Here is a 15526-nt window from a genome sequence, read left to right as displayed (position 1 = left end):
TAGAACAGGGATCAGCAAACTTTGTGTAAAGAGCCAGATGGGAAGTATTTGGGGCTTTGTGAGCCCTACAGTCTGTCACGATTCAATACCGCTTTCATAGTGTGAACTCTGCACTGCAGGCAGGCGGCCTGTCACACTCCCTGACCTCAAAGAAAGGACTACAGGAGATCAGCTCCGGGAGGTGGGGGTGTAAGGTGGTCTGGGCACTGCTGAAGCCCAGAGGCCTGGAGTGTGATTTCCCTGGTAGGAGGCTGCAGGAAGGTAGTCCCCAGAGTGAGTGGGGGCTGCCAGGTCACAGAGAGACTGTGCATTCTGGACACATGGCTGGGGTAGACTGTCATCTGATGACCTCACACCTCACCACTTTCCCACCACTACCACTGGCAGCCTGAGCCAGCAAGAGCTGTCCCCTCCTCCTGCAAAGTCCTTCTAGTGCCTTCTACTGAGAGACTAACACGCTTACCAAAATGGAAAAATGATTAAAGGAATTCTGCCTCTTTTCTCAGAGCAGGTACTGAAGTTTGAAAGTGGGCCTCAGAGGCAAGAAATTTATAACTGGCATACGTGAGTGCAAAGAGAATCCAGTCTCCTGTCACAACCTACTTACAAAATTATTATAGTACCAATTCCTTTGACAAAAACAAATGGAGTATTTCTCAAGCTCCTTCTGCCAGGTAATCAGTTAGGCGCTGTTAGCTGACGTGTACCAGCTAACGATAAAAGGCTTTCTGGGTGGTCATTTTTGTTCTTAAAACATTGCAAGAGAGCCCCGGAGTCCGTCAACTAGAACAAAGCTAAGAACTAGGAGGTAAGCAAAAGCTGCTCTGAGAAACTGACAGACAGTGGTACTCACTAAAATCCTCCAACGATTCTTCTACAATTTCCAGCCTTCTCTGCAGTCAGATGAAACGGGGCTGGCTCTACTCAAGGGGCTGAAGCAAAGAAGAGTGGGCAACAGTTTCCTATGCTTCTGCATCTGCTGCTGGAAGGGACAGAAGGCTGAGTGGCATGTACATGAAAAAATGGCAGAACAGTCTGGAATCTCTACGTTTTATAGATTTCGTTTAAGGTCTACTCTCGTGAGAGGTTCAGGAACACGCGGATCTCATCTGCTCTGTTTGCTCTTGCTAGCACTCTCTGTAAGTCAAGGGTTTTGTTGGGGGGTGGGGGGATAAACTTTGTCATGCCAAGCAAAGCCCAGTTACTTTCTTCCCCTATGGCATTGGGCACCTGCTCACTTAGTGCTTGGATGACTAAGAGCTCTGGCCCTCCAGAGCCCCTCTTTACATGTATCTACTCTGTTCAAAAGCCCTAAAAGACTGAATTGTCGAGATTGCATCAGGGGGCCTTTTCTGTCTTTTGGCTCTCCCTTGAGCTGGCCAGTGAGAAGCAAGATACTGGAGGAAAGGAGGAAAATGAGGTCATGGGAAGCTGTTTGGCTTTCTTAGATTAGACTACCTTGATTCTTCTAGTCAAGCAGGCCCCCTCCACACAACCTTCCCCTACAACGTCTGGTGAGCACTCCCTCCTTTCACTCCATCACACCTAGGCATGGTCATGGAGCCCAGCTGTCCCTAACCTCCTTCCAAGTGGTTTCCCTGCACACTATGCACATCACTATAAATAAGCCCATTATTACACTTTTCTCAAATCACCGCATTTGGCCATGCCATCTGTTTCCTGGCAGGATCCTGGCTGATTGAGCTCCTGATGTATTGAATAGACTTATGGAATAAATAAATACTATATGAAAGAGGGAAAAGTCCCTGAACACAGATAACAAACGAGGTAACACCATAAAACTCTCAGAGCAGCATCTGGCACACGGTAAATAGAATGCACTTCCAGAATAACACTTGGTTTCAGAATGAGACCAGGGCTCTGATGCAGGGGACAGGCTGGCCTCAGGGTGAAAGACCAGAGCTGGGAGATCCATGAGGAGACCCCTTGGACTAGCACAGGAGAGTGCAGAAGAGATGCTGAAGATCTAGTTCACAGACAGCACAACCCTGGAAAATCCGTGTGGTACAGGGGATGAGGCAGCATGAGAAATGAGAACACAGTCCCTAGCTGACAGCTCTGATTGTGCGGCAGTGACCTTATTCCGGGGACTTACAAAGGGTGTGGTGCTAGGTTATTAGGAAACGTATGATAACACGTTGTGGCAGGCATCCTTGGAATGCCTTCTGCCTCGAGTGCATTAATGTATTCAGTCATTACAGCAACCTGGTGAGGCAGCTACTGTCATTTCCTTTCCTTTACGGATGTGTCAATTGAGGCACGGGAGGATTAAGTCACTTGTCCAGAGTACACAGTGAATGGAGCAGAAATTCAGACCTAGGGAGGGGGAGTAGCAAGAAGGGAAGGGGGAATATCACAAAGGGAACTGGGCTAGTTTGGAACAGGCTCAGGCTGAGGTCCCTGGGAGAAAGACCTCATGGAAACCAGAGGAAGTATGAAGCTCAGAGGGCAGGTTGGGGGTCTAGATCATCAACACTGACCCAGAGACATGGCACCACAAAAGGGAAAGAGAAAAGCCACATGTAGGGTAATGATCATAAATGTAGGATCAAAATGTAGGGTAATGATCATAACAATCACAGTAATTTACTGAGCCCTTACCATACACTCATCACCGACTGCTTCATGATAGGCATAGATCTGATCATCCTATTTTTATATATGAGAAAACAGAGGCTTAGCAAGTTTATAGATAAATGTCTAGATTTTTATTGGGTTGAATTTTTTTTTTTCTGACATGAATTCAAATCAGAATAACTTACTGATTTATATTTGGGCTGGGCAATGGGCAGCAGCATATTGGAAGACAGGAGGAAAGTAAGATCGTGGTGTTTACTTAATATATACATTTAAATACATAAAAATTATATATAAGTATATATAAATATAACATAAATTTACATTTAAAACATCAAATATGATTAGCAATAAATGGATTATCATGTTAAAGAAACCAGAACAGTCTCACCCTATATAAAGAGACACACAAAAATTTCACTGAAGCTTAAACAAAATATAGGAACTCAGTTCAACATGAACTCACCCCCCCGCCCTGAGCAGGTGGCACCTTACCCAGATGGAATCACGGGAAATTTCCTTGATGAACATGAAAACAAGGGGATGTCGTTAGAGGATTTGGATTTTGGAAGTATGTAAATGAAATACCTATAGGCAGTAGCTCCCTCTTTTGCATGGTGCTTGGACACTGCCAACATTTGTCTTGAGGCGTCCTTGTCTACTTCCACAGCTCAGCAAGCCCTCTTCTGGGTGTCCCATTTTTTTTTTTTTTGGCTGTTGAGAGAGGGGAGAGCAGCCCATGACAGCTTGTAACCGGCTCAGACTATCAGCCAGGCCTTGGTGCTTCTGGGAGCTGGCCTGACAGCTACACCATGCCGTCCTGGGGAACACAAACAATGTCACAGCACATTAACACCAGACAAGGCCATTCTGTGACCTGAAAAATCAAAACAAAACTAAGACTACTCTGGAGTCATGTTCTGAACCCAAAAGCACAAATGTTATCCAAACCACAGCAATGCCCAAACAGCCCGATATGCGTTAGTCAGAGTCCCCAGTCACAGCTACGGCCTCACCTCATTCTGTACAGCTTATTAAATGCATGAAGCTACCAAATCATAGACTAATCCCTACTCACAGGAGCACGCAGTCCTAGCCAATGCCCCCAAACCAGTGAACACAAACCGAAAACCTGTAATAAAGCCTTTTTGACATCCTCTTAGTTAGAGACCCCATATGTCCCCCGCAGTGTGTGTCTTCCAAGCTGCAAAGAGCAAAACCCCAATTTGTTCAACTACAGGTGTGCTCCTCGTGGTGTCTGCTGGAGGGCACAGACCAAAGTGCAGACTGATTCCAAAGTACAGTATAGATTCCACTACAGCTCCCATTGCTTGGACCAAGACACTTAACTCAGTAAGATGGTGCCCATAGGAGACTTCCCGTGATTCCATCTGGGTAAGGTGCCACCTGCTCAGGGCTGGGGGGTGAGTTCATGTTGAACTGAGTTCCTATATTTTGTTTAAGCTTCAGTGTTAATTTTGTTTCCTCTGGAAGAAGAGCTCTTGGAATTTTTTTTTTTTTTATCACATTAGTGTTCTTTGATAAGCTTGTCTTTAGTCTTCTATCCTTTGCTTTTGTTGCTTGCTAGCTTGTTTGATATTCTGTGTTGTCCTAAGAGACACGATCCACAGGGAGAGAGCGGACAGAAGTCTGACAAGTCTGTTTTCAAGCTAACATCCCCTCCCACCCTTGCCCAAGAGCTGAGACACTTAGGGCTCTTCAGACCAGTGACCCTAGGGCTGGCTTTGGGTCACCATTTCTAAATCAGAGCAAGAGTTCTGCCTCCCTCTTGTCTTTGTGTCCCTGAAGACTGGTCCATTTAGTTGTGTCTGTCTGGACCTATGAACAGGGATGACTGGCCCCTGGCCAAGCTGTGGGGATCAGAAATTATCCATTTTTATAAAACAGAATACTTTTCCTAGCCATCACAATCTAAAACTGCACCTTCTGTAGGCCAACCGCTTGTTTCCTTCATGTGTTCACATTTTCATAGGAATTAGTACACCTCTCTCCCTAATAAACACAATCTTACCAGGGATATTTCAGAGTTGCAGTTGCTACATGGGCTTTTGGCATGAACAAGACGGTTCACTGAGAAGTACTTTAAAACAGAAAGCAAATAAACCCTCATGAGCAGACTGGTTGGTCTGATTTGTCTTTAAAAAATAGATAATTGAATATAGGGCTTATCCCTCCTTCGCTTCCATAAATTAGAGTCAAGCAGTACTGGCTCTTAAACTACATGGCTTGATAAAATTATCAAGGACCTGAGTTACTATCCAAGAGTGCAGCCATTCTCTTTTCTGTACGTGTATGTTAAAAATCTGTTTTCAACACCTAAACTTTCTTTCCTCTCCTTACAGAGAAGACAAAATAAAGCTTTACAGTGGTAATTTCATATCTGTCTGAAGCCAACTGGCTTCCTTTCTTTTTCCCCCTTTTTTTTTGTTTTTGTGTTTGTTATTTTCTGTTCCTCTTAACTCCATTTACCTCCCTTGGAAAACTAAATATTAGCTAATTTTTTAAAAATTGATTTTATTCAGGGCGCCTGGGTGGCTCAGTGGGTTAAAGCCTCTGCCTTCAGCTCAGGTCATGGTCCCAGGGTCCTGGGATCGAGGCCCGCATCGGGCTCTTTGCTCAGTGGGGAGCCTCCTTCCTCCTCTCTCTCTAACTGCCTCTCTGCCTACTTGTGATCTCTCTTTCTGCCAAATAAATGAATAAAATCTTTAAAAAAAATTAATTTATTCAGGTCAAATTTCTCTTGTTTTAAAATTTGAAAATACCTACATTATATTAACTCAAAAAGATATATGCACCCCTATGTTCATTGCAGTATTATTTCCAATAGCTGAGATGTTAAAAAAATTTAAGCATCCATCAATAGATGAGTGAATAAAGAAAATGTAGTACACACACACACGAATATTATTCAGTCATAAAAAGAATGAAATCTAGCCATTTCTGACAACCTGGATGGACCTACAGGGTATTATAATAAGTGAAATATGTCAGACAGAGAAAGACAAATACGGTATGATCTCATGTATGTATGAAATTTAAAAAAAAAAAAAAAACGAATTTCACAGATACAGACCACAGATTGGTGGTTTGCTAGAGCTGGGGGTACCTTGGGAGAGTTGGGCAAAATGGGTAAAGAGAGTCAAATGTCCAAACTTCCAGTTATAAAATAATTAAGTCATGGGGATATAGAGTATAACATGGTGATTATAGTTAATAATACTGTATTGCATATTTGAAAGTTGCTGAGAGTAAATCTCAAAAGTTCTCATCACAAGAAAAAAAAACTGTAATTATGAATGGTGCAGATGTTAACTAGACTTATTGTGATGGTCAGTTTGCAATATAAACAAATCTTGAATCATTATATTATATACCTGAAAATGTTATATGTCAATTATACCTCAATAAAATTCACTGTAACTTTTTACAAATGATACTTACAAGCAATGTATTTTTCCTTGAGAGGGCAAATAAATTAATTAAATAACTACATTGGTTTTATGAATTAATAAGTTACTGTTTCTATAAGTTCTTTAAAATTAAATTAATTTTAATTAATTAAAATTAAACTTTAATTTAATTAATTAAAATTAAAACATGTAAAAGAAACTATTCAACTGAATGGAATGATAATAAAAGACATATTTTTAAAGGGTTCTTTACCAACATTGTTCTCAGCTTTTTTAAAAAAATGCTCTTGTCACCATATCTCCCCAGTTTCTCCATGTGCAAAGTGAAAATGCAAAGGGTAAAAAAATGCATATCCATTCCAACACCGTTAGTAAGCTGAGCCAGCCGGTCAGCGTTTCTTGGACAGGAGAACATAACTTTTAAAGAACATTTTCTAATTATATGGCAATACAAGCAAATTAGGGGGTGTCCGGGAGTGCAGGGATCCAAACTGTGAGAAATCTCCATCCTCTGGCAGACCCTCTCCTTGGGCTGTGTCCTCCCTCCATGCCCTCAGTGGCTCCTCTTCCTCTGACAGTCCATGAGATTGCAGGAGAGCCTCACAGCCCTGTAAGCGGGGCTGTTTTCTACACCTCCGCTTACGTATCTGTACATATATTCTGTGTATGTATGTTCCCTCTGGATGCCTACTTTTAGTTATGACTCCCAAATGACCTCATCCCCTAGATTCTCTAGCATCCAACTTCCCCTATTGTCCTTTGATTCCTGGGCCTTGGTGCACCCTGCCTCTCTGGCCAGAAGACTCTAGCATGTTCGGCTAACTCGCACACCTAGACCTATTTCAAGTGCCATTCCCCACCAGGCCGAGTGATACAGGTGCCTCCATTCCGTCACTGTAACACCCTGGGCATCTCCCTTTCTTTACATGTAGCCCGCTCTATTGTAATCACCTTTTTATTATAATCATTTTTCTAAATAGCTGGTTATCAATCACAGATTTCACACATAATATATACTCAATACGTTGTTGAACCAAAGGTTTCCGTTTTTAATTTGCATGGGTATAGGTAAGCCTTTAATTCCAAACTAGGTCATCTTTAGGGAGGGGGGAAATGCAAATTAAGGTTTTAACCTGAATGGTTAACAAGCTCAAACCATTTATTACTCTCTTTATTGTTACAGATTAGTGGTGGATATCTTGTAATTAGTAGAACAGCCACTAAACTTGTTTTTATGGTTTGCTACCAGAAAAGTCACAGGATTGCTAGAATGCCATGTTTTTCTATTTCAGTAGGTCCCAGAATTGTTGCAACCCACTCTAAGTCCATTTGCACATAAAAATAAGAATAGTTACTATTCGCCGAGCATGTTTCTACATGGGAAACTCTAGTGTTCGCATTCACATTCACTCAAGGAATCCTCTGCAAAATCCACTGATGTAAACTCTACTATTATGCCCACTTTATAAATAAAACTGAGGTTTAAGGAAATTGAGTGATATTTCCAAAATCATCTAACTAGTAAGGGAACAGAATGGCTTTGAACTTGAGTGTTGTTCCTTAGAGCTGGAGTCCTTAGACACCATGGCATATGTCATTCCAAGGGCATTTGTGAAAAGTTTGCATACAGTAGGCCAGGGATCTCCAATTATGGGGCCAGACTAAACCTTTTGGTTCCAGGCAAACAAAACTGAACGGACCAGTTCTCAGAGACACAAAGACGAGACTGGCCCTACAGGAAAAACAAAACACGAAACCTGCCCAATTCACAGGCTGCCACCCAAATGGCTTAATCTTGGCAGGAAAGAATATGTGTGTCTATAAATACAACTATGGATTATGAATCAGAATCCAGGTCCCACCCAGTTCTGTCCTAAGTCATCTTCTACGTGGTCTTGTGCTTGAAGAAATATTGTCCTTTTAAATTAACAATCATTTGTTGGCAAGAACTATTTGTTCACCAAGGATCACAAGCTGAATTGATTTTGCAGGAGGTATGAATTTTTAGCTGCCAATAAATTATTCAGGTTTTAGAAACCCCTCAAAAACAGAAATGGTGAAACAGAAATGGTGAGAGACTGACAGAAATCTGCAGCAGGGAAAGGATTTGAGAGGAAACAGAATCCCTGGGCCAGCGGAGGTGGTGTGGTGAAGGGGGCGGTCTTTGTACTTTCTATCATGTCTGTCTTGCTCTTCAGGTAACAGGGTTAGACAGACAGACTCCTCTGAATCTTCAGAGAGAAAGGAATAATTGCTTTTTTCTTATAAATGCCATGCTTTTAGTAATAATCTTTCAGGTGTCTCAAATCTTTAAGGAAATAAACACTTAAAGTTCAAAACCAGCTTTGGACATCTATATTTTATATATATATACACGACTTTTTTTTTTCCTCCACTGCCCACCATGTCCCCAAAGTGGTAATACTGAGATCTTAATGATTGAGCATTAAAAACAAAACAAAACAAAACAAAATCCTATTAATTACAGTTACCTATACTTTAATCTATAAGGGTAAGCCCATACCTTGTAGGAAATGGAGCTTCTTTTAATTTATTCAGCACCTAATATATGCCTTATATGTGTATAAATGAACAATCTCAGTCCTCAAAATTGGAATTAGGACTGTTTTACATATGAAGAAGCCTTCCATATGGAAGGTGGGAGTGGAGTAAATAGTTGTGGTCATCTTGGCACCTGCTGCCCATGGCAGCCTCAGAATCTATTCTCCTCAGGACTCTGGGGCAATAATCTACCTGCCTAACAGAGGTATGTGTAGCCTGATCTTTGTTCACCTCAAAAAGATGACCACATGGGAGAAGTGATCCCAACATTCATTGCACAAGCAGCAGAGAGACACAAGTATTAAAGAAGCTGAAGATGAATCCTTTCTCCGATATTAACTTATTTGTTCATTGTTCTGTCATCAAGTACCAAGAAAAAGAAGTGCATTCCAAAAGAGTAGAAATCTAGTTGGCCTTATGCACAGCTGTATTCCCATAATCTGGTAACGAGCATGGCACATTGAAAATCTCAATACTGGGGAAGAAATAAAGAAGGTCCATGTGGGAAAATGGGCCACCCACTGCTAAGGATGAAGAAAAACCATAATGTTTTTTTCAGGAAGACTTCAACTCTGACTCATAGGAAAGATGACTCCGAAGATGTGATATCTGAACTGGGATCTGTGCTGTGGGCCCTGTGGGCCAGGATGAAGCTTGTGGAAAAGGGTGAAATGGAAGGGTCAATTAAGGACAGAATAGGATGGCTACTGTTTAACTTTTAAATGTGGATTCTGGATCCGAAATGTGTTACTTCTGGCACTTAGGTAATTAATCCTTACATATTCTCACATTTCATGTTTATTAAAGTGCTGCTGTACAATCAAGCAATGTGACCCCTACCGGACTTTAGTGGGGGAAGGAACATGAAGAGACTTCAAGCAGGTTATTTGTTGTTAGGAAGCAAAATCAAACTGATTACAATTACAAAGGAATACCATATGACGGAGACAGAACCATCTTGAGAAAATTGTCTTAACGGCTCCTAAGCATGTAACTCATGACTAAAGACACTGCACTGTTACGCAACATGAGTGTCAGGGAACAAATTTACTCCTGACTCATGCTTCTGTATTACACATATTACTGGGTGTTCCCTTCATTTTAAAGAAATGTGAACATAAGTGTGTATACAAAAATATCTGATATCCAAAACCTGAAAACACAACGGCTATTGGGCTAAGAAAAATATGTTGGCCCTGTGTCATCAGAAGCACTCTTCCAAGACGGAAAGTTACTCCACCTTCGAAAAGTACGGCCAAAGAGCCAACTTCCTGCGTGACACCAGCTGGCCCCCACCGCTTCTGCACAACTGGGTCCTCCTGAACTGCCCAGACAAGACAGGAGAGTGAAGGCCCTGGGAATGACATAAAAATAATCCCCCTGATGCCCCTGCACCCAATTCTGCCTCTCTTTTGCATTAAGGCAAGCAGGGAGAGATCCCAACTCTGCCCACCTCCAGCCAGTGGGGTCCTCGTGGTCTCCCTCGCCCCACCCACAAAACACCTCGAGGGTGCTGACCAAAGTAGTCCACAAAGCGGCAGAAACCAACCCCCCAGTACCTGCTCCAGAGGTCTCCTGGCTGCCCCCCGGGTTATCCGGAAGGTCCCCGAGACTACATAGCTCTCTCGACCACATGATTTTCACCGACTTTATTGGCCCCGGACTCGGCGGGCCCCTCGCCACCCACCTCCCCACTAGATCGCCGCAGACTCCCATGACATCGAGTATATTGAAAAATACTGCGGGGTGGCTATGGAAAGAGCCTTTGCTGGGGAAGCCAGCTCCCCTGTGGCGGTGGCATCAGGGTCACTTGCTCTTCGCCTTCTGACTCTCCGTCTTCTTGGGCAACAGCACGGCCTGGATGTTGGGCAGGACACCGCCCTGAGCAATGGTGACTTTCCCCAGCAGCTTGTTGAGCTCCTCGTCGTTGCGGATGGCGAGTTGCAGGTGGCGCGGGATTATCCTGGTCTTCTTGTTGTCACGAGCGGCATTGCCAGCCAACTCCAGGATCTCGGCGGTCAGGTACTCCAACACCGCCGCCAGGTACACGGGCGCCCCAGCGCCCACTCGCTCCGCGTAGTTACCTTTGCGCAGCAGTCTGTGAACTCGGCCCACCGGGAACTGCAGGCCCGCGCGGGAGGATCGAGACTTGGCCTTGGCCCGCACTTTGCCGCCCTGCTTTCCGCGACCAGACATGGTTACCTCTCGCCTAAAACTCCTGCGAGAGGAAAAACACAGCAACCAGGTCCGAATAAGTGAATGTAATGTACCAACACCGGAACTGCTTCTATCACTTTGCTGACACTAGGCAGCGCCTTCCCATTGGGCGCAGCGACGTATTCGTGACCAATGACAGGCAGGCTCCGCTTCCAACCAGCGCTCCGGCAGAGGGCCCGCCTTTTCCAGCTCTGTCCAGTCAAAAGAGCAAACTCCTAGCCCTCATTTACATAGCCTCTCATATGAATACCCAGGCCCGACCGCTCCGCATTTGGGGCTTCCGTTGAATTGATTGGCTCCTGATATTTCAACGTTCAAGTTCGCTCCTAGGAAAAGACCGTCTTAAGAATTAAGGAACCACGGTTAGAAACAGAAAAATCCGGGAGAGCTACCAGGTACAAGTACAAAGCACTCAAGCAAGAAATGCCTCAAGCAGTTGAGGTCCAAGGTGATCCCTAGGGTGCTGTGTCCCCCAGGTGGGTTTTCTCACATTATATAGCATCCTAGCCAGCCTGTCTGACTGCAGACACACATATCTCTCGGCCTGCCGTTTCTTTAAACAAGCGTCTTGTCTCCTGCAAACCCAGATGCGTCTGCTCTTACTCAGCAGTGTGGGGAGCTGGCTCCAAAAGATGCCTGGGCCTGATCTGGCCGTCTGAACTTTCTTAACCAGCCCAGATGACACGGGACCCCTGACGCAGTTCCACCGCTCACAGGTTGCCAATCTTCGCTTCCAGCGGCTGTGAAACCAGAGTGCTACACTAGACGTGAATGCTGTCTTCACAGACTGCGGAACAAAGTCGCTTAGCCAAAACTTAACATCTATTGTCTTTTGAGATTATGAGCCTGAAAAGAGTCTCTGGATTCCAGGGAGAGGCTGCAGTGAGGCACAAAGTTTTGGCCTTGGCTTCCTCCTTATTGATCACCACGCTGCTGATCATGTTCTCCACTGAGACTTGGGAGCCCAGACGTATATACAAGGTCGCATAAGACATTGTGACATTGTGGTGGCACTTAGCTGTCCCTTTTTCTAGCCCTCTACTGTCCATGCGACGCTCAGAGGTCATGAAAAGACTAGAGGAAGAACGGTAGTAACCGTCCTTACCCAAATTGCAGAGCCATAGCATTTGGAACAAAATAAGTTCCTTTTTAAATTAGAAATTATTTTTTACTAATTCATTGATGTAATTTCACTTACCTCAACATTTCCCATAATTATACAATTACACTGCTATGTATCGTAAGCACATTAAAATAAACGACATTTTATGTGGATTATAGTATCCGTTTAAAAGTAAAATTTACCCTCCCACCATCCTAATAAAGATTTGATTTGAGTGAAATCACATTTTCAGAGACATCCGCATATGTTCTTATTGCCTAGAACACTGATTAATCTATATACAGTAGGAACTCAATAAATGTCTTTAGAGTTGAGAAGCAGCATATTGTCATGATTAAGTCAGTCGTCCTGGAGCCGGACCGCCATGGTCCAAATCCTGGCTCTACCATTTACCAGCTGACCTTGGATAAGCTCGGGGCCTACCCCAAAGTGTTATTTTGAAGATTAAATACGTTAGTAAGCATCCAATAACTGCTAGATGAGCTAGATAAATGGACATACAAGTCTCTGATGCAGTTATTAACATGTTCCTGAAATAAGTTTTGTAAATTTTGCTTAAATTTTTGCTCATATCAAAGGAAATTTTTAACAATTATTGTTATTATTTTGGACACTTTTTCCTTTTATTCTTGTAAGCAAAAAGGTTTTCTAACTTGAAAATTTTGTTTTAACCTTGATTTTTTAGTCTTAATATATATAATCAACTAATTTACCATTGTAAGAATCCTGATCTCTTCCAGATCTGATAGACTTCTCTTCTTCCCTGTGAGTCAAAAATAAAAATCGTGTAGTACAATATGACTATTCAGGATTTTTGCAGCCATACAAACAGTATTCTAAGGGTTTTTTTTTTTTTTTAGAGTTACTTTTTATAGAGAGAGAGAATGCACGTGGGTGTGCGAGTGGAGGAGAAGGGGAGTGAAGAGGGACAAGCAGATTGGGGGTGGGGGGCATGCTGGGTCTCAATCTCAGGACCCTGAGATCATGACCTAGCTGAAAACAAGAGTGGGAGGCTTACTGACTGAGAGACCCAGGCACCCCTCTGAGGGCACTTTTAATTTATCTTTAACAATAAAAAGTACTTTCTGTGTTATGCAAATGGGTAAGAATGGGTAAATTATAAGCATTTAGACACAGACAAATATTTACTATAAAGCTTTTCCTGGAAAGGCTTATCTTTGAAGATTCGGGACAGGGAGCACAATTTACTAAAATAAGAATTTTGAATCATCCTCTAAATATTGTTACCTTTTATTGCAATAAACCGTTTGGGAAGAGAGTCCTGCGTTCTAGAGCAGTGACATTACTGAAAGTTTCATTCTTGTTCAGGGATTCTCAAGAAAGGATTGAGAGCCTCCTGATGGGCGATTTGCAGTACAAATCACCTTTTAAAGCTACCGTCGTGGCATCTCATATTTTAAGAACTTTGAATTTCTAAGTGGGAGATGTGAGAACCTCAGGTTTGAATGCAATAAGAAGAAATTTACGATATTTCAACTAAAAAACCATAGAAATAATTATTTGGTTGAAAAGCAAAGATGCGCCGGGTTGGGAGTGCGCAGAGGAGGCCAGATAATCTACATGAGGCAAGAACCTCTGAAAGGGAAAAGTCTGGGAGACGGGAGGAAGGGGTAAGGTTAGACTTTTTGGAAGAATTTTAATTCTTTCTTTGCGAGGCGTCACGAAAGAGAAAAAAAGAGCTATTATTTAAAATGTCCTCTCCCCCCACTAGTGACTGAAGAAGAAAAGGTGTAAAACAACTGCTTTGAAATCTAACAAGACGTAACGCATTTCTGGTTACTATTTATTTTCCTATTAGTCTAGGAATGGTATTGTTAAAGGAAGCATTCCTTTTGAAAAATAAACAATTAAAATTCGCGCGCGCGATATGGGGGTGAGGGGAGATGGGAAGGAGGGAGGGGATTGTACTGAGCACTGAAAAAACGCAGCATAAATCCCATTGACTCTTTCCTCAATTTTATGACGAAAATAAAAAGTATTTCCAAGAAAGCAAACAAAAATCTGTCTCGTTCTGATTAAGGCTCCTTCACTCACCATTGGAGGAAAGACAAAAGCCTTCTGAGGCCTAGAGCTCCGCCCATTTTCTTAAGGTTTTCAAACAGGTCCGCTACCAGGACATATAAGCCCTGGTCTCCACGCCTACCGTCATTAGCAGCTTGTTCTGAGGTTTGGGTTTCGTCGTGTTCTAAGAAGATGTCTGGTCGCGGGAAAGGTGGCAAAGGGCTGGGAAAGGGAGGCGCTAAGCGGCACCGGAAAGTTCTCCGGGATAACATCCAGGGCATCACGAAGCCCGCCATCCGCCGGCTCGCTCGCCGAGGTGGTGTCAAGCGCATTTCTGGGCTCATCTATGAGGAGACCAGGGGAGTCCTGAAAGTCTTTCTGGAGAACGTGATCCGCGATGCGGTGACTTACACCGAGCACGCCAAGCGCAAGACGGTCACCGCCATGGACGTGGTGTACGCGCTGAAACGCCAGGGCCGCACCTTGTACGGCTTTGGCGGCTGAGCAGTTTCTGCGGCTTCTTTTCGAACTCATAAAGGCCCTTTTAAGGGCCCCCAGAACGTCAAGAAAAGAGCTAACACTTTATATACCGTGTGAATGGGACCTAGGTGCGGATAAAGGTCCGAGGAAGACCTGCCCTGGCGGGTGGCTCCGGTCTGCGGGTGGCGGGCTTGGGGCATAGAGACTGGGCTTTCGTCTTGATTTCGGGTTCCTTGTGCAGTAAGAGCTGTGTGTGAGAGCGAACGGCTTCTAAGCAACCCGGCCTTCTGTTCCCGAGCCTATATAGAGAAGCTTCTATGCAAATTAGGGCTGGCTGGTACTGCCTCCGATTGGCTCGGAGGGCCGCGTGTCAGAGGGGGCGGCTCCCCACGGTAGACCGGTCCCCGAAGAACGCGGGAGTGGGATGGCGCGAAAGTGCTAGGTGCTGTCCTAGTGGCGCCCCGGAGTGCCGCAGAGTGTGAGCATTTTATTTCTTTGCTGACGTCTGAATAGGCGGGGACCGAGTCCCGACGCTTATTGGAGGCGGCAGAGCGCGGGCACTTTCGAAGGCGGGGCCTAGCTCGCGGCCGCGGCTCTACGGGGTATGCGCAGCACCTGGCGGGTGGGCGTCCCGGCCCGAGTACCTGGCAGAGGTGCTCGAACTTTGCTGACGACGGAGGTGCCTGCAGTGCGGCCAGGCGCGCGGGGCAGCATCCTGCTGCTGCTCAGGAGTCAGTGTCGTGTGACCCGGTAGCAGCCGGGAGATAAGTCCTGGCTTAGGAGTAAAGGCCCTTTTCTGAGCTGCCGGTGCGGCTGGAGGAGGGAGATGAGTGGAGGGCCGCGTTCTAATAAATTCCGCGCAAATGGCGTGGGCCAGACAGCTGTGTGGTCGCGGGTCTTCCTGCTCCGTGATTCAGCGCGGCGGCGTGGCACCCGGAGCCAGGCACGGCCAAGTTTGAGGGCGCTTTGCCCAGGCGGCGGGACACAGGGGGACCCGGTGCGGTGCGAACCTGCAGGGGCGGCCCGTGGGGCGCCGCGGGAACCGAGCTTGAAACCGAGTTTGAAACATTTCTAGTGTTTCTTAGCGGAGGCT

The 15526-nt window shown here is 44.6% G+C and overlaps 2 protein-coding genes across 2 annotated transcripts; one reads left to right on the top strand and one right to left on the bottom strand.

The window, feature by feature from the left end:
* Positions 1-10225: 10225 nt before the first annotated feature.
* LOC116866243 (histone H2A.J) lies at positions 10226-10874 on the bottom strand. Its single transcript, XM_032855052.1, has one exon. The coding sequence runs from the start codon at positions 10785-10787 to the stop codon at positions 10398-10400; it is 390 nt and encodes a 129-aa protein (XP_032710943.1). The 5' UTR covers positions 10788-10874; the 3' UTR covers positions 10226-10397.
* Positions 10875-14142: 3268 nt separating this feature from the next.
* LOC116866429 (histone H4) lies at positions 14143-14530 on the top strand. Its single transcript, XM_032855419.1, has one exon. It carries the CDS (start codon positions 14146-14148, stop codon positions 14455-14457), a length of 312 nt encoding a protein of 103 aa, XP_032711310.1. The 5' UTR covers positions 14143-14145; the 3' UTR covers positions 14458-14530.
* Positions 14531-15526: the final 996 nt, after the last annotated feature.

Source organism: Lontra canadensis, unplaced genomic scaffold, assembly GCF_010015895.1.
Source record: "Lontra canadensis isolate GAN:19392208 unplaced genomic scaffold, GSC_riverotter_1.0 scaffold9, whole genome shotgun sequence".
Taxonomy (NCBI): domain Eukaryota; kingdom Metazoa; phylum Chordata; class Mammalia; order Carnivora; family Mustelidae; genus Lontra; species Lontra canadensis.
Note: the sequence above shows the minus strand (reverse complement) of the source record. Positions and strands in the feature narration are given on the sequence as shown.